The following is an 18,419-nucleotide window of genomic DNA, read 5'->3' as shown; positions in this document are numbered from 1 at the left end:
ATGCTGAATACACTACCATTCACATAAGTTGAACTTTCAAATCAGCCTTTTCATGCACGTTTTCTGTTTGTTTTGTTGTTTTTGCTTAGAATTAATTCAAGCTGCTGCTATACATGGCTTAGGTCCAGTCTATCTGAAAGATAGATATTCTCTCATATGAATCTGCCTGGGCTCTGAGATCTTTGGGGGAGGCTCAGACCCATCACCCTCCTAGACACATTTGGTGGGGACACAGGAGAGGGACTTCTTGGTGGCTGCTCCCAGTCTTTGGAACTCCCTTCCTTGGGATGTTCTATTGGCTTCCTCCTTCATATCCTTTCACCAGCAGGTGAAGACAGATTTATCCCTGCAGAACGTTTGGAGCTGACTGTTTTTAAGGAAAGGGCTGATGCTAGGATGTTTTTATTGGTCTGAGCAACAAAAAGCCCCCCCCCCCAATTGCTTAGTCAGAATCTCTTTTCTTGTAATTTCATTCCACTGGTTTAGGTGCTCCCCTCCAGAACAGGAGAAAACAAGCTTGCTCCATCCATGGACAGCCCTCCAGCTATTTGAAGATGGCTATCAGATCACCTCTCAATCTCCTCTTCTCCTGACTAAACATCCCCAAGCCAATCGTTCTTGAGGGGCCACCCACAGAGCGTTCCCTAAACACACCTTGCCTTTGAATCATCTAGGCTTCACAGCTGAATTTTCCACAAGCATCCTTCCTGTTGGACCCACCTGGCATTCCAGGTGCATATATCATGCTGTGAGCGGACTTCTCTTCCTCATGTTGTTAGATTATTCTTATATTACTATTTAGAAGTACCCAGTGACTCCATTAATAATGGGTTAGGGTCCGATAATGTTCTTGGTATTATTTCTATTTTTCTTACTATTAATTCCAATTCTTTAGATATCCAGATGGCATCATTTCTGGCACTACTTCCATGCACATGTGAATAAAACGTGAATTCCCTATCTAATAAATGTTTATTTCTCCAAATATCTATTAAATCCAGATTTCTGCCATTTCGCAAAAGGTTTTCGGAAGCCTACCTTCTTTGGCAGAAATGCCAAAGATCCATGGAGCTCTAAAGCAAAGACTTAAAAATGAAGCGGTCAGGGACCAGCTGGACTCTTGGTCTGTTGCTGCAGGGCTGTTCTGGGGTTCTTATGCTATCCATACTTAAACGATACAAGCTCTGTCATTTCACAATACTGTGAGAGATCTATCTGGAACCGATCAAAAAGTTTATATCTCAAACAGCGCTTTGCACATACCTGACTTTATGGCATGGTCAATGTGACACGTTTTCCGCAGCAGCAAACACTAAGCCTGCCTTTGCTGTTCCAGGAGAGATTATCCCTGTGCTTTTTTATGGAGTTGACAATTATGGAAGAAACGTTTCCCCTCTGGGAGTGAGGCTGTCTCAAAACTGCCAGAAAACTGCTGTGCCTCAGGGGGAGGAGATCTCTGAAACCCAGGGGGCAATTACTCGGAAATTTCTCTTCTTCTTTTTGAAATAATTTTTATTTGATTTTACAATTATAACAATACAAAATACATATCCATATTTAGAGAGTTCTCTGAATCACCAGGCTTCCCGCCCTCCCCTCCATGGGTGCTATTGTCAACCTTTTCAACTGCATCTTATTTCATAATCCATTTTTTATATCTTTCCATATTGTCCATGATATTTGCTCCATTACAGGTGTTATTAGAATCCTGCCAGTGTTTCCATCTGCTTACAGTGGTCTCCTAGATAAATTATAATCTCCCCCCTTTCTTTATTGAACTTTTTGTCTTCTTGGTTCCTGAGCTTTCCGGTCAGTTTTGCCATTTTGGCGTAGTCCATCTGCCATTCTTCTCTGGTAGGGACTTTATCTTCTTTCCATCTCTGGGCTAGTAGCATCCGTGCGGCTGTTGTCACATACATAAAGTCTTTTCTGCTCCTTTGGGATCTTGGCATCTACAATTTCTAATAAAAACGCTTCTGGGTTTTCTTTTTAATAAAGGTTATTTTAAACATTTTTTTCCATTATATATCATTTCCCAGAATGCTTTTATTACTTTACACGACCACCACACCTGCTTTTTCTTTACATTTCCAGCTGGTATTTGTACTTGTCTTATACATTTTTGCTAATTTACTAGGAGTCAAATACTACCAGTGCATCATTTTCATATCCTTTTATTTCAGTGTACAACATGCTGAGAATTTCAAATCAGTTTTCCATAACCTTTCCCAATCTGAAAGTTTAATATTTTGCCCCGAATCCGTCTCCCAGTGTATCATTAGATTTAACCTGTTCATCTTTTGTATGCCATTCCAGGAGCAATCTGTACATTTTCGACAGTAATTTTATATTATTTTCTAACAAATCTTTTTTCAAATCTTGAGGTCTCATAGCTGAAACCTTTCTTTTTGTCTATCCTAAAAATATTATTTAATTGGTGAAACTGTAATTAATTAGTTAATAAATTCCTTAATTCTTCAAAATCTTTCAGTTTCAGCTGATGTTCTACGTCACTTAGCAGCTCCCTGTATTTCCCAATTACTTCTCATGTTTAGTTTTTTCCAGAGATGTCACTTCTAGCGGGAAAAGCCACCACGGTGTTTTCTGTTCTAGTAAGTTTTCATATTTTCCCCAAACAGTAAAAACTGATTTTATAACTAAATGATTCTGGAACCCTTTTTGTACTTTTGCTTTTTCATAGCAGAGATATGCATGCAATCCAAATCTGTTATTATGTCCTTCCAAATCTAGAATATTTATGTTTTTCAATATTATCCATTCCCTGAGCCAACAGAGACAGGGCCTCTTAATAGAATTTTAAATCTGGCAGGGTGGAGCCCCCTCTTTCTTTAGCATCTGTTAATAATTTATATTTTAGTCTAGGTTTACCCCCCTGTCAGATAAATCTAGAATTTTTATTTTTTTTTGCCATTCTTTGAAATCTCTACGTTTTTCTTTATTTCTTTCCAAGTAGCTGTGTAATTATCTTTAAAAATATTTATATTCTTAACTGTTAACCATACACCTACATATTTAACTTTTTCTCTCTACATAAATCAGTGGTTTGCTGTAGGTCCTTTTTATATTGCTCTGTCATGTTTTTCACCAAAACCTTATCTTTATTTTTATTTAATTTGAAACCTGCCACATGACCAAATTCCTGGATCCTCTCCAAGACTCTTGGTATGCTACTCTTCAGATCTTCCACAGTAATCAGAAGGTCATCTGCAAAAGCTTTCAGTTTATATGTTTTACCATTATTCCTCTTATTGTCTCATCTGATCTGATATCCCTTGGCAATGTTTCTAACACTAAAATAAACAATAACGGTGACAGGAGACACCCTTGTATTGTCCCCTTTGTTATTTTACATTTTTCAGTCATCACATTATTGACAATCAACATAGTCTGTTGGTCTGAATAAATTGCCTCAATACCTGTACCAAATGCCTCTCCAAAGTTCATCATTACTTTTTTTCATAAATGACCATGAGACATTGTCAAATGCCTTCTCTGCATCTATAAACATCAATGCAGCTTGTTTTTCATTCCTGGCCCCCAGATATCCTATAATATCAATTATATTCCTTAAGTTGTCCTTCACCTGGTGGCTTGGTAAAAAAACAGCCTGTTCATGATGAATTAAATCCTTTAACATCCCTTTCATATGATTTGCAAATAATTCATAATCATTATTTAATAGAGAAATCGGCCTGCTTTGGGATCAATGTGATATAGGCCTCTGTCCAAGACTCTCGTATTTTCCCAATATTTAAAATCTCATTCATTACATCTTTAAGCAGTTGTACCACATACTCTTGTAGATTACTGGGAAATCTCTAAAGCTCCTGAGCAAGGTCCTGGAGTTCTGCTTACTACTACAAGCACACTAAATGCACAATATTTGTGGGGAAAGGGTTACAGAAAATCCAGTTGTCTAATGGGATCTATATGAAGTTAGCTGTGTCTCTGCAAACCATACAAATCTTGACTTTTGCGCCAGAACAGGCTAACTTCATTGTGTCAGGGTGAAGACAGTATGAATGAGTAAGCACATTAGATTGGCAGAAATTGAGCCATTTAATTAGAAATGGGAATGGGAATGGGAAGCAGACACAGAGGCTTCTGGAGGAGATATGGTTCAACCCATCCATAATTTTAAACCACTTTATCAAATAATTATCCTAAATAAATAAATAAAAGGCATTTCAAAATAAATATCAACCCCTACTTTTTCTAAACTGGAAAATGTTGCATAACCTCTGTCGAATCTGCTGGGTCTTCACGCTATACACAACAGGATTGAGAAGTGGAGGGACCGTAACAAAAATGTTGGCCATCAGCATGTGGATAATGGGGGAAAGGTGTCTCCCAAATCGATGTGCCATACTGATGCCAATCATTGGCACATAGAATATCAAAATGGCAGCAATGTGGGCCACACAGGTGTTCAAAGCCTTCAGACATTCTTTTCGGGATGCAATGCGCAAAACAGTCTTCAGAATCAGGACATATGATACAAGAATGATGAATACATCCAAGCCTAAAGTGGAAATAATTGCTATCAAACCATATAAAATGTTGACTCTTGTGTCTGCACAGGCTAACTTCATGGCATCTTGGTGGAGACAGTATGAATGAGAAAGGACATTGGATCGGCAGAAAGGGAGCTTTGAAAGAAGAAAAGGGGGTGGGAAACAGATACAGAAACTTCTGGAAAAGACAGCTATGCCGATTTTTGCAATTAACGTATTTGGGAGACGTGATCTGTATCTCAGTGGATCACGGATGGCAATGAACCGGTCAAAAGCCATTGCCACAAGAATGCCAGACTCTGCCCATTGGAATGAATGGATAAAAAACATCTGGCTGATGCAAGCATTGAATGGGATTTCCCCAGAGTCAAACCAATAGACCCCCAGCATAGTTGGCATGGTGGACATGCAGAGGCCCAGATCCGAGCAGGCAAGCAGGCAAAGGAAGAAGTACATGGGCTCATGGAGGCTTTGGTCAATCTTGATGACGTAGAGGATCGTGATGTTCCCAAGCAGAGTCAGGGTGTAGAGCACAAACAGTGGGAAGGCCACCCAAGAGTTCTTCTCCTGCATCCCAGGGATGCCAATCAGGACAAAGGTTTGGTGGCTCACAAGGCTCTCGTTGAAACTGGTGATGGAGGACATCATTCACCTAGTGCTTTTGGTGGAAAGATATTAAGGAATAAAAGTCAAATGGATATCTGGGTGCTTTCTGCAAAATAAATGCCGTATTGGATCAGTTAAGCCAGAAGACGGATTTGATGACTAATGCGGCCAGAACCTTTGAACAGGTAGTGGGAAATTATATGCAGCCCACCCAGGAACTAAAACAGGAGCGTGCCATGACAGAACAGCTGAGAGAAGAGGATTCTGCTGAATCTTGGGCGCCAGAGACGGAAGGAGCTGCGGCCCAGCAGGAATATAAATTTTTGGATTTGACAAATGAACTTAGATAAGACCAGACTTGGAAAGATAAAATTTGGTTTGGTTTGGAAATGGGGGGTTGGATAGACCCCCCTATACAGGGAGATTTGGACTTTTCGAGTCTGGAAAGGGGCCGTCAGATGTCTGGAGCAGTGGGGTCTCTCAACTTTGAAGGGAATCTGGAACATGTTTTTAAATACTACATCGAGTCTAGTCTGGACTATGGAAAAGGGACTGTTTTGTTGAAAAGGGTCAAAAACATTACCAAGCTGGAGTTCCCACGAATAAAAGGAAAATATGAAGAAGAGCTGCGGAAGGGACATGGAAGAGACTTGAGGGCCTCGGATATAAGATTGCCAGGTTAATGTGCTAGATTAATAGGACAAAAAGGACTGACAAAACCCGGGACCAGGAGGAAGGGACGCTGGATGAAGATTGGATTGCTTAATTTTCTATTTTTATCATTAGGACTGTTTTACAAAATTGATGAATGTTAGGAAAATGTTGAAATGAAATTATTTGGCTCTTATAAAAATGTCTAAAGAATTAGGTAAGAATGTTATGGTTAGGAGAAGTTGGTAAAAATTAAGATTTAAGTTCTAAACTTTTTTATATATAAGATAAGATGAAAATAGATTAAGGTAATGTGAGGACAGAATATTATGAATTATGGAAAGGATTTGCTGTGATTATTATAAATCAGGATACAGGAAAAGGGAGGAGGAGGAGGTCAAGGAAAGAAGGTATTGAAAGTGGAGAATTGGAGAATGACGGTTTTACTTTTTCTTTTTCTTTTTTTTTGTCTTGTTTCTTTCTTTTGTGTAATTTTTTTTTAAAAAAATCTCAATAAATATCATTAAAAAAAATAAAATAAAAGTCAAATGGATATCTGTAAATCTGGTATTATTTTACAGGTTCTATCCTAGTTTAGTCCAACATCAGACATTGTATTAGAGCCTCAAAACCCATTCGGAAAAGAAATATTCCAACTCAGACATATTATTTCCTCTTCTAAACCCATCCAGTGACAGTTTTATGATTTATTCATTTGCCACAACAGCAGCAAGAATACTCATTGCAAAGTATTGGAAGACACAAGATTTACCCACTCTGGAAGAATGGCAGATGAAGGTGATGGACTATATGGAACTGGCGGAAATGACTGGCAGAATCCGAGACCAGGGAGAAGAGTCGGTGGAAGAAGATTGGAAGAAATTTAAGGACTATTTACAGAAATATTGTAAAATTAATGAATGTTACAATGATGTTGGATAGAAATTAAGTGGTTTTTAGCTGCAATGCTATAAGGGAATATGAAAAATCGATTATTAATAGGTAAAAATTTAATGTTACAATCTTTTAAGATCAAAGATTAGGATAAACAAAGAGGGGAAGGATTTGCTGAACCAACAAACTGAACTGGAATACAAAAAAGGGAGGCGTGAGGAGGTCCGGGAAATAAGCTAATGAAAAATAAGTAATGGAAAGATTGTGTTGTTTTTAATTATTTTTATTTTGTATTTTTCTTTTTTTTCTTTTTATTTTGTAATATTTTGAAAATCTTAATAAATATCTTACAAAAAAAAAATTGTTATTTAGAAAGTTTTAATCCACAGCTTTGCCAAAGGTGCTGCCAAAGTGGCTTCTGAAGTTCATTAGCAAGAGGGTTTCTGCTCTTAGGTTTCTATTTAAAATGATGTGACAGAGAAATGCTTGGGGAGGGAAGCAGAAGAAGCTATTCCGCACTTAAAGCTACAGTTCTTGCAGAGACTACCTGTGGCAGCCTGTTGGAATGTCTACTCAGCCTCTCTTGTGGAGAACGGATGGGAGCTGGTCTTTCAGCAAATCAGTGGGGCAACCCTGCTTTTCTTCCGCTCTATTCTGCAGCCTGATGGGAGTTTAGCATCACTTGTGTAGCTCATGGATCCTAAAGCCAGTTTGATTGAGCTGAAAGGGAAACTGGGACACTCCCTCCACCACTGATTTGTGTAGTGGCTGTAGGTCTGAACTGGGAGTTGATAAATCTAAACATCCCAAGCCAATCGTTCTTGAGGGACCACCCACAGAGCGTTCCCTAAACACACCTTGCCTTTGAAGCATCTAGGCTTCACAGCTGAAGTTTCCACAAACATCCTTCCTGTTGGACCCACCATGCATCCCAGGTGCATATATTTGGCTGTGAGCAGACTTGGTGACCTCTTTGACACTTCTCTTCCTCCTGCTGGGAACAGGTTGTTAGATTATTCTTATATTACTATTTAGAAGTATCCAGTGACTCCATTAATAATGGGTTATGTTCCGATAATGTTCTTGGTTTTATTTCTATTTTTCTTACTATTAATTCCAATTCTTTAGATATCCAGATGGCATCATTTCTGGCACTACTTCCATGCACATGTGAATAAAACGTGAATTCCCTATCTAATAAATGTTTATTTCTCCAAATATCTATTAAATTCAGATTTTCTGCCATTTCGCAAAAGGTTTTCGGAAGCCTACCTTTTTTGGCAGAAATGCCAAAGATCCATGGAGCTCTAAAGCAAAGACTTAAAAATGAAGCGGTCAGGGACCAGCTGGACTCTTGGTCTGTTGCTGCAGGGCTGTTCTGGGGTTCTTATGCTATCCATACTTAAACGATACAAGCTCTGTCATTTCACAATACTGTGAGAGATCTATCTGGAACCGATCAAAAAGTTTATATCTCAAACAGCGCTTTGCACATACCTGACTTTATGGCATGGTCAATGTGACACGTTTTCCGCAGCAGCAAACACTAAGCCTGCCTTTGCTGTTCCAGGAGAGATTATCCCTGTGCTTTTTTATGGGGTTGACAATTATGGAAGAAACGTTTCCCCTCTGGGAGTGAGGCTGTCTGAAAACTGCCAGAAAACTGCTTTGTCTCAGGGGAAGGAGATCTCTGAAAACCTGGTGGCAATTACTCAGAAATTTCTAAAGCTCCTGGTCAAGGTCCTGGAGGTCAGCTCTGGGCCAGACGTTCTGGAGATCTTGTGTGTGCTTCTCTCTTTCATAAGGATAGACAAAGGAGATGTGCCCCAATGGGGGAGAAATTTGATTCTGTTCGCATTCAAAAGTGAACCTATCCAATCCATACTTTCTGGAACAACACCTATGCCCTTCCTTACCAGGAACCCTTCATGCTGAGATATCACACCTCCTTGAAGATCTTGGGGAGCCTCAAGTTTTAGACCTTATTACAAATGTTTGGCTAGTTTAGTTTTGTGGGGGGTGGGAGGAAGAACAAAAGAGGGTGGAGTGAAGGAGGGCGGGCGGGGGAGCTGGCTTGAATGGAAGCCATCTATGCCATGAGAAATTGAGGGAAGATTGAACCGTTCAACCCTGGGGGGGGGGGGGGGTTTGGAGTCACACACATCACAGCAAAGTAGGGATGGGGATGGACTTCAAATAGTTCCACAATTTGGAGTGAACCTCCTCATTTGACAAATGAAGGGCTGTGCTTGGATTGCAATGGGGACAGGCAAATTAGACTGTATGCCTAGAATCTGTACAAGCAGAGATTCCTCCAACTCATATTTGCTAATTTTTTATGATGTGGTCCAAGGAGACCCCTGGTTCTTTCTCCCCTTGCTTTCTAACAAAAATGGTTTCTAGATGCTTGCAGCACTTAGGATGCAAAAAGGTAAAGGACCCCTGGTTAAGTCCACTCAAATGGGGTTGCGGTGCTCATCTCGCTTTCAGGCCGAGGGAGCCGGCGTTTGTCTGCAAACAGCTTTCCGGGTCATGTGGCCAGCATGACTAAACTGCTTCTGGCACAATGGGACACCATGACAGAAGCCAGAACGCACGGAAACGTCAATTACCTTCCCGCCGCAGCAGTACCTATTTATCTACTTGCACTTTGTGCTTTCAAACTGCTAGGTTGGCAGGAGCTGGGACAGAGCAATGGGAGCTCACCCCATCGCGGGGGAAACCCAACATGGTCACATTTGACTTCAGAAGAGGACATTTCCCCAAAATGAGGGAATTGGTGGTGAGAAAAAAGCAAGTTAAAAGGCAAAGTCAAGAGGGAGGTGTTTAAAAACACAATATTAGAAGCTCATCTGGAATGTGTACCATAGAGTGAAACTTTGCCTACTTTCAATGCAAAGAACTTAACAGGTCACTTGAGGTCATATCAATATTTTACCAGCCTCAAATACCTGAGAGTATGAAACAGTCTTTCCTGCTGCTGCATCTCTCACCTGGATTCATTGAACAAGTGAAGCCCTCACTGCACTGCTGTCAGAACATCTTTCTTATGTTTAGTCTAAATTTCATGCAATTTGAACTTTTTGGTTCTGGTCCTGCCCTCTAGAGCTGTAGAAGACAAATTTGCCCCATCACCTCTATTCAACCTGCACTTTGAACCTTGGAAGATGGCTATGCGATCTCTCAAACATTATGATAGTTCACATGACATTTCCTTATACCACATGGGTAGTTACTCCCAGTGGTATAACTATGGTGCAGGGGTCAGCAAACTATGGCCCGGGGGCTGGATGCAGCCCCCATGGCTCATAAATCTGGCCCGTGGTCCCTGCCACCCGCTTTGTCAGTCCCTGCGCTCTGCGGATGCCTCACCACACAGGGACTGACTTCCGCTATGCTGGCATGGCTTCTGGGCAGGTGGCGATGCTGGCACAGCTTTGGATTGGCCGCAGGAAGCTCCTGCAGCCAATTCAAAGCCTCGGCATTTGGATTTGCGTGCAGGGGAGGCGACAGCATGGAGCAGAGCGGAGGTGGCGCTGCCGCCCCCAGGACCTGAGCAGGGCTTTCCCCATGGCAACGGTGCATGCTTGGCAAGGGCCTCTGGCTTTCCTTCGGCCTCCTCCTTCTCCTCCTCTGCCTCTGCCATTGCTGCTCCTGCTGCTGCTTCTCTTACTCCCCGACGCTGCTGCACCAGCCACGGCCCCTTTCCAGGAGGGTGGGATATGAGGAAGAAAGAGGCACCGCCATTACAGGTAACTGGGCTTGGGCCTCAGGCGAGGGGCTGCTCTCCGGTTCCCCACAGTGAAGAGGAGCATGCAAAGCGGAGGGGATGATTGCTGCAAGAAGATTTGTGTGGCGCTTGCACAGGGCCAGTGATTACGCACGCACACAGAGACCTTGCCACCATATTGTTGTGACCATTGCATGGTGCATACTTACCCAGGAGTTGTTGTGCTCTGGTGGGGTGTGATGTCAACTTCACTTTTACACAGAGGTCAGGCCCACTGGAATGAATGGACCCGGGTTAGGCATGGCCACTCATGTCAACGGGTTTACTCTTGAGTAAAAAATAGGGGAGTGACTTCCTCATAAATACACATTTTTTTAAAAAAACTATAGTCTGGCCCCTGACAGTGTTTGAGGAACAGTGAACCGGCCCCCTGTTTAAAAAGTTTGAGGACCCCTGCTATGGTGGATGCACAGTCTCTCCTCATAACTTACTATAAACCCTAACCAATATCTTCAGTCCTGGCCTGCCGGTCTAATCTGGGTAGCAAATCAACTGGAAAAGTAACAGCTCCTTTCTGTGTTCTGCACTATGCATGTTGCCATTGCAATTGTGACAAGACCTAGAATGATGGGCTCCTCGGGACCCCCAGGCCATGGTGGGACTTCAGAGCAAAGGGCTGCTGGCTACATCTCCCTCGCCTTCCACCATGATAGAAAGAAATGCAGAATTGATTGCTGGAACATTTCCCCGAGAGCAAACTTCAGGTCCTTGCACAGGACCTTAGAGGTCCCTCTAGCAACTGCTGCTGGGATTGCAGAGATCTCCTCCTTGTGGTATTCAGCAGACTTCTGGCAGTTTGAAACAGTCTCCCTCTGCCTCTCGCTGTGTGTTTAAGGATCTCATGGCTTATTTCCACCTCTGGAATGGATCGCCTGGAAGCTGCAAAGGAGGGATTCTCACATTTAGGGTTCTGCATACTCCCATGATCTTTCTTCAAGACCATAACCCTTCCATGCAATTAGGTACTGCAACTTCTTTCTTCACATCCCGGTGTTTAGATTTTGTTCTACTTCATACTCTTCCTCTCCTTCTACCATGAAGGGAGGCAGAGGTGCTTGTCTAGGTGCCTGGTAAGGGTGTGCCGGCATGACAGGCAACAAAACTGATCTGTGGAAAACAGGGTAAATCTTCATAGATACAGGTAGTTGAAGCCTGAAATTCACAGGGTTGGTCTGTCCACAACTTCAAATGGGACTACCTTCTGTGGGTTCAGTTTCCTGCATCTGCCCTTCTGTGGCAAATCACTTGTTGACAGCTACACCTTATCTCCCACCTTAATCTCAGTGCCAGGTTGTCGGTGCGTATCAGCCGATCTCTTATAGGCCTCTTTGGCAAAATCCAAATGATCTTTCAGCAAACTCTGTATTGCTGACAGTTCTTCTATGAAGTCTTCTGCTGCAGGCACTGACAGAGTGTCAGTCAAGGTTGGGAAGGTGTAAGGATGGTATCCATAGCTGGCAAAGAAGGGGGTCTTCTGTGCTGAAGCATGAGGAACATTGTTGTATGCGAATTCCACCAAGGGAAGCTTGGTTGGATGAAGCAGATGGGCCTGTCCTTGCCACTGCTTGCCCACCAGGATGACACCAAACTGGGAGGGGTGGCTAACACCCCAGAGGACAGGATCACACTTCAAAACGACCTTGACAGATTAGAGAACTGGGCCAAAACAAACAAGATGAATTTTAACAGGGAGAAAAGTAAAGTATTGCACTTGGGCAAAAAAAATGAGAGGCACAAATACAAGATGGGGGACACCTGGCTTGAGAGCAGTACATGTGAAAAGGATCTAGGAGTCTTGGTTGACCACAAACTTGACATGAGCCAACAGTGTGACGCGGCAGCTAAAAAAGCCAATGCAATTCTGGGCTGCATCAATAGGAGTATAGCATCTAGATCAAGGGAAGTAATAGTGCCACTGTATTCTGCTCTGGTCAGACCTCACCTGGAGTACTGTGTCCAGTTCTGGGCACCACAGTTCAAGAAGGACACTGACAAACTGGAACGTGTCCAGAGGAGGGCAACCAAAATGGTCAAAGGCCTGGAAACGATGCCTTATGAGGAACGGCTAAGGGAGCTGGGCATGTTTAGCCTGGAGAAGAGGAGGTTAAGGGGTGATATGATAGCCATGTTCAAACATATAAAAGGATGTCACATAGAGGAGGGAGAAAGGTTGTTTTCTGCTGCTCCAGAGAAGCGGACACGGAGCAATGGATCCAAACTACAAGAAAGAAGATTCCACCTAAACATTAGGAAGAACTTCCTGACAGTAAGAGCTGTTTGACAGTGGAATTTGCTGCCAAGGAGTGTGGTGGAGTCTCCTTCTTTGGAGGTCTTTAAGCAGAGGCTTGACAACCATATGTCAGGAGTGCTCTGATGGTGTTTCCTGCTGGGCAGGGGGTTGGACTCGATGGCCCTTGTGGTCTCTTCCAACTCTATGATTCTATGATTCTATGTTTCTATGATTCTATGATCGCCCAGTCTGAAATCTACCATTCTTGGGCAAGGTGATTGAGCAAGTGGTTGCTGAACAACTCCAAGCAGCCTGGAGGAAGCAGACCATTTGGATCCCTTCCAGACGGGATTCAGGCCTTAACATGGGACTTGAAACTGCCTTGGTCGCACTGGTTGATGATCTCCGGCGGGCTAGGGACAAAGGTGAGAGCTGTTTCCTAGTTCTGCTGGATCTCTCAGCGGCCTTTGACACCATTGACCATAACATCCTTCTGGACCGTCTAGAGGGCTGGGAGCTGGGGGCACTGTCATACCGTGGTTCACCTCCTTCCTCCTGGGCCGTGTCCAGAAAGTGGTGGTGGGGGATGAGTGTTCAGACTCCTGGGCTCTCACTTGTGGGGTGCCTCAAGGTTCCGTCCTCTCCCCCATGCTTTTTAATATCTATATGAAGCCACTGGGAGAGATCATCGGGGGTTTGGACTGGGTGTTCATCAGTATGCAGATGACACCCAGCTCTACCTCTCCTTTAAATCAGAACCAGTGAAGGCGGTGAAGGACCTGTGTGAGTGCCTGGAGGCGGTTGGAGGATGGATGGCGGCTAACAGATTGAGGTTGAATCCTGACAAGACAGAAGTACTGTTTTTGGGGGACAGGGAGCGGAAGGGTGTGGGGGATTCCCTGGTCTTGAATGGGGTAACTGTGCCCCTGAAGGACCAGGTGCGCAGCCTGGGAGTCATTTTGGACTCACAGCTGTCCACGGAGGCACAGGTTAACTCTGTGTCCAGGGCAGCTGTCTACCAGCTCCACCTGGTATGCAGACTAAGACCCTACCTGCCCGCGAACTGTCTCGCCAGAGTGGTGCATGCTCTAGTTATCTCACGCTTGGACTACTGCAACGCGCTCTACATGGGGCTAAATTTGAAGGTGACCCAGAAACTGCAATTAATCCAGAATGCGGCAGCTAGACTGGTGACTGGGAGTGGCCGCCGGGACCACATAACACCAGTTCTTAGAGATCTGCATTGGCTCCCAGTACGTTTCCAAGCACGATTCAAAGTGTTTGTGCTGAACTTTAAAGCCCTAAACGGCCTCGGTCCTGTATACCTGAAGGAGTGTCTCCACCCCCATCGTTCAGCCCAGACACTGAGATCCAGTGCCGAGGGCCTTCTGGCGGTTCCCTCATTGCGAGAAGTGAGGCTACAGGGAACCAGACAGAGGGCCTTCTCGGTAGCGGCGCCCGCCCTGTGGAACGCCTTCACATCAGATGTCAAAGAGATAAACAATTACCTGACATTCAGAAGACATCTTAAGGCAGCCCTGTTCAGGAAAGTTTTTAATATGTAACGCTGTACTGTTTTTAACACTTGATTGGGAGCCGCCCAGAGTGGCTGGGGAAACTCAGCCAGATGGGCGGGGTATAAATAATAAATTATTATTATTATTATTATTGGATACCCAATCATCATTTTGGTAGTTCAAATAGCAACGTAGGCACTGCAATGTGGCATTGATCCTTTCCAACTCTCCATTAGTTTCTGGATGCCGGGCCAAGGCAAGACACAACTCCACTTTGAGAAGCTGCATGAGCTTCTTCCAGAACTGCAGGTGAACTGGGTTCCCCTATCAGACACAATCTGTAGTGGGAGACCGTGCAACTTGAATACATAATCTACAAAGAGCTGTGATGTTTCTTGGGCTGTCTGAAGTCCCCTACAAGGCACAAAGTGTGCTGTCTTGGTGAACAGATGCAGAAACGACACAGGCTGGATGGGTTCTCCATAGGGAGAAATATTAACACTTTATCTTCCTCTTATGACAGGATTCTCCTCTGGGAAAAATATCAACCCCTACTTCTTTTGAACTGCAATATGTTGCAGTCCTTTGCCAAATCTGCTGGGTCTTCACCCTGTACACAACAGGATTAAGATGCGGAGGGACTGCAAGAAAGATGTTGACCATCAGTATGTGAACAATGGGGGACAGATGTCTCCCAAAGTGATGTACCAATGGGACATCGAGCATTGGGATGTAGAAAATCAAGATGGCAGAAATGTGGGTGACACCGGTGTTCAGAGCCTTGAAACATTCTTCATGGGATGCAATGCTCAAAACTGCTTTGTAAGTTAAAGTGAACACCTTGAATTGGGTTTGATAGCAAATAGGCAAACACACAGTTCTGCGTGTGTTACTTTGCTATTAATGTGCTATACAAATGTTCCTACATGGGGCTAGCCATCTTTTTCTTTTTTGTCTATTTACCTAGGAAGGAAAATCAAGAAATACCTTCACTTCCTGGGACCAGATTAGAAGGCTTTCTGCCCACCTAAACATCCAGTTACTTGCTGCTCTACATAATGTTAAAAGGGTGAGTTGGGTGATTAAAGACAGAAAGCATCCCTCAGACTGCCTCATAAGTAGAAATTGTTGCATATATTACTATTGTGCCTCCTGAAGCGACTGGAAGCGGAAGAACTGACTTCTTTGGAAATGAAGCATTGTCCAAGCATTGACAAACTTTTACTGGAAGAACTCTTCAAATCAAAACACAAGCATCAAATGATACATCACAAAACTATCCATACAATGTCTTCTGCTGTCCAGCACAGGCTCAGCATCATAGAAAGTATGATATAATCCAAGCAGAGCTATAAGTAACAGAATCCATTTCCCTGGTGCAGTTTTCCTGGACAGTTCCATTTACATTCTTCGGTTCTCTGCCCCATTAAGAGAAGGGGACACCACCCTTTCAAGAAGATGAATTTGCAACTCAGTACAGATATAGATATAAATATTATGGAGAAAGCCCTTTGTTTCATGGGGAAAAAACTTATCAGAATGAAAATTGACAAGATAATGCAATCCCAAATCTTTGTATGGAAATTTTTGTGTGTCAGTCTCTGTGTGTGCTTGTGTATAGTGAGCAGAATTGTTTAGGACATTAAAAAATACACATAGAAAAAAGGATGAAGATCAGTTATTAATTGGATACAAAAGCAGCATGTGATGAATCCATCTATTACTAAGAACAAAACAATTTTCTCTTCCCTTTGTCACAGAATTCTTCTTTGAAAGATATACAGTGGTACCTTGGGTTACATACACTTCAGGTTACATACGCTTCAGGTTACAGACTCCGCTAACCCAGAAATAGTACCTCAGGTTAAGAACTTTGCTTCAGGATGAGAACAGAAATCGTGCACCGGTGGTGCAGTGACAGCAGGAGGCCCCATTAGCTAAAGTGGTGCTTCAGGTTAAGAACAGTTTCAGGTTAAGAATGGACCTCCGGAATGAATTAAGTACTTAACTCGAGGTACCACTGTATCTTTTCTTTAATTGCAAAATGTTGCATATCCTTTGTCGAATCTGCTGGGTCTTCACACTGTACACAATGGGATTGAGAAGTGGTGGGACAGCAACAAATATGTTGGCCATCAGCATGTGGACAATGGGGGAAAGGTGCTTCCCATATCGATGTGCCACACTGATGCCAATCATTGGGATGTAGAAAATCAAGATGGCAGAAATGTGGGCCACACAGGTGTTGAGAGCCTTCAGACACTCTTTTCGGGAAGCAATGCTCAAAACTGTCTTCAGGATCAGGATGTACGATACAAGAATGATAAGAACATCCAGCATTATAGTGCACATGACTATAATCAAGCCATATATGATGTTGACTTTTATGCCTGCGCAGGCTAATTTCATGGTATCTTGGTGGAGACAGTAGGAGTGAGAAAGGACATTGGATCTGCAGAAAGGGAGCCGTTTAATGAGAAATGGGAATGGGAAGCAGACACAGGAACCTCTGGACAATATAGCTATTCCTATTTTTGCAATGACTGAATTCGGTAGAAGTGATTTGTATCTCAGTGGATCACGGATGGCAATCAAGCGGTCAAAAGCCATTGCCACAAGAATGCCAGACTCTATTGCTTGTAATGCATGGATGAAGAACATCTGGCTGATGCAGGCATTGAATGGGATTTCTCTGGAGTCAAACCAATAGACCCCCAGCATTGTTGGCATGGTGGACATGCACAGGGCCAGATCCGAGCAGGCAAGCATGCAAAGGAAGAAGTACATGGGCTCATGGAGGCTTGTGTCAATCTTGATGACATAGAGGATCGTGATGTTCCCAAGCAGAGTCAGGGCGTAGAGCACAAACAGTGGGAAGGCCACCCAAGAGTTCTTCTCCTGCATCCCAGGGATGCCAATCAGGACAAAGGTTTGGTGGCTCACAAGGCTCTCGTTGAATCTGGTGATGGAGGACATCATTCCACAAGAGCGTTTGGTGAAAGGACTTGGAGAAGTCCTAAAATTGATCTGTATATTAGAGATTCTGGCATTATTTCACAGATTTTGTAAAGGTTCTATTGTTATTCTAAGCAGGCACAAATTTCTTAGTTTTCTCCAACACAAAATGTTGTGTTTGACCCTCCAAAGAAGGAAGAACAGTCCCGAATGCTCCTTCTTCCCTGGCTAAGCAACACCCAGACTCTATACTGAAACCCATTCCCCCAAATCTTCCAACTCCCACCAGTGTGAATTTCATTATTTAACTCATTGCCTAAATCACTTATACCTTTTTATGTAAAAAAGATCCCCAAATTATTATCATTCTTGAGTACTAGACATTGCAATGTGTGGCTTGGGCAGCTATACTGTTTTTGAGTCAAAGAGACTCCCAAAGAGTTATTGCTGAATATTGGCTGTGGAGGTCAAAGAGTGTGGCTTTTGCAAATTCATCATCTCTCAGTTTCTCATCTGCAAAGTAGACATAAGAATCACAGTTCAGTTGTTGAGTTAGATAGGATATGCCTTAATGACTGAGTGCATAACAGTAAAAGGAAAGGAGAGGCCACATGTCTCACCTCACCTCCTTCTCTTCTGAGAAGACACCTTGAAACTGAGCTCCTTCATTTTGCAGCCCTACCCAGTGGGCAAGAGGGATGTGACCGGATATGACCAGAGACTGAAATCAGGGGATGGAATATTGATTGATTTATCATTTTTATAGAAAAACATCACTGAACGAGAAAACAGATTTTCTTGCAGAGGAAATAACAAACTGAGCTCTTCACAAAAGAAAATAATTCATATTAAGAGTTAGGGTCAAGGAAACCTTCATGTTTAAGAGGCATCTAAAGCTTATTATTGCCCCTGCTTTAAGAATTACCTGAGGAAGAGCAACCCAGGGGTTGGGGGCTCTAAGACGGCCAACTTTCTCCTTTTCCACCAAATGGCTCTCAGCTGGTTGTGGAATTAAAAATGTGAAATTTCATCAGCTGGAAACCAGGGAGTGCACTTGTTCTTGTGAGAGGCATCATACTTTAGCAAAGCCTTTTTTCCCAGGCGGAAATCACAGCAACTCAGTTCCAGCACCTCCCATGTGGGCAACCTTCCAAACTGCGAGGAAAAGTGGATTTAATCCACTTTAAATGTGTAAACCTAAATCTTTGGTGTGTGGTTGACTCACTCTCAGGAAATACTGA

The 18,419-nt window shown here is 43.1% G+C and overlaps 3 protein-coding genes across 4 annotated transcripts in view; 1 reads left to right on the top strand and 2 right to left on the bottom strand.

Moving 5' to 3' along the window:
• Positions 1 to 18,419, top strand: part of LOC308475072 (uncharacterized protein) — a 296,536-nt gene that overhangs the window by 104,525 nt on the left and 173,592 nt on the right. The gene's annotated exons all lie outside the window — the stretch shown is intronic.
• On the bottom strand, positions 4,221 to 5,183 carry LOC308475284 (olfactory receptor 51H1-like; the record flags this gene model as incomplete). Its single annotated transcript, XM_081002344.1, has 1 exon — positions 4,221 to 5,183. The coding sequence occupies one exon, from the start codon at positions 5,181 to 5,183 to the stop codon at positions 4,221 to 4,223; it is 963 nt and encodes a 320-aa protein (XP_080858470.1).
• On the bottom strand, positions 11,732 to 17,202 carry LOC308476326 (olfactory receptor 51H1-like; the record flags this gene model as incomplete). The annotated part of the gene is made up of 2 exons (XM_081003865.1): positions 11,732 to 11,955; positions 16,242 to 17,202. The coding sequence occupies 2 exons, from the start codon at positions 17,200 to 17,202 to the stop codon at positions 11,732 to 11,734; spliced, it is 1,185 nt and encodes a 394-aa protein (XP_080859991.1).

Source organism: Podarcis pityusensis (genome assembly GCF_964106645.2).
Source record: "Podarcis pityusensis genome assembly, chromosome: 4".
Taxonomy (NCBI): Eukaryota; Metazoa; Chordata; class Lepidosauria; order Squamata; family Lacertidae; genus Podarcis; species Podarcis pityusensis.
This window is presented reverse-complemented; position numbering and strand designations above follow the sequence as displayed.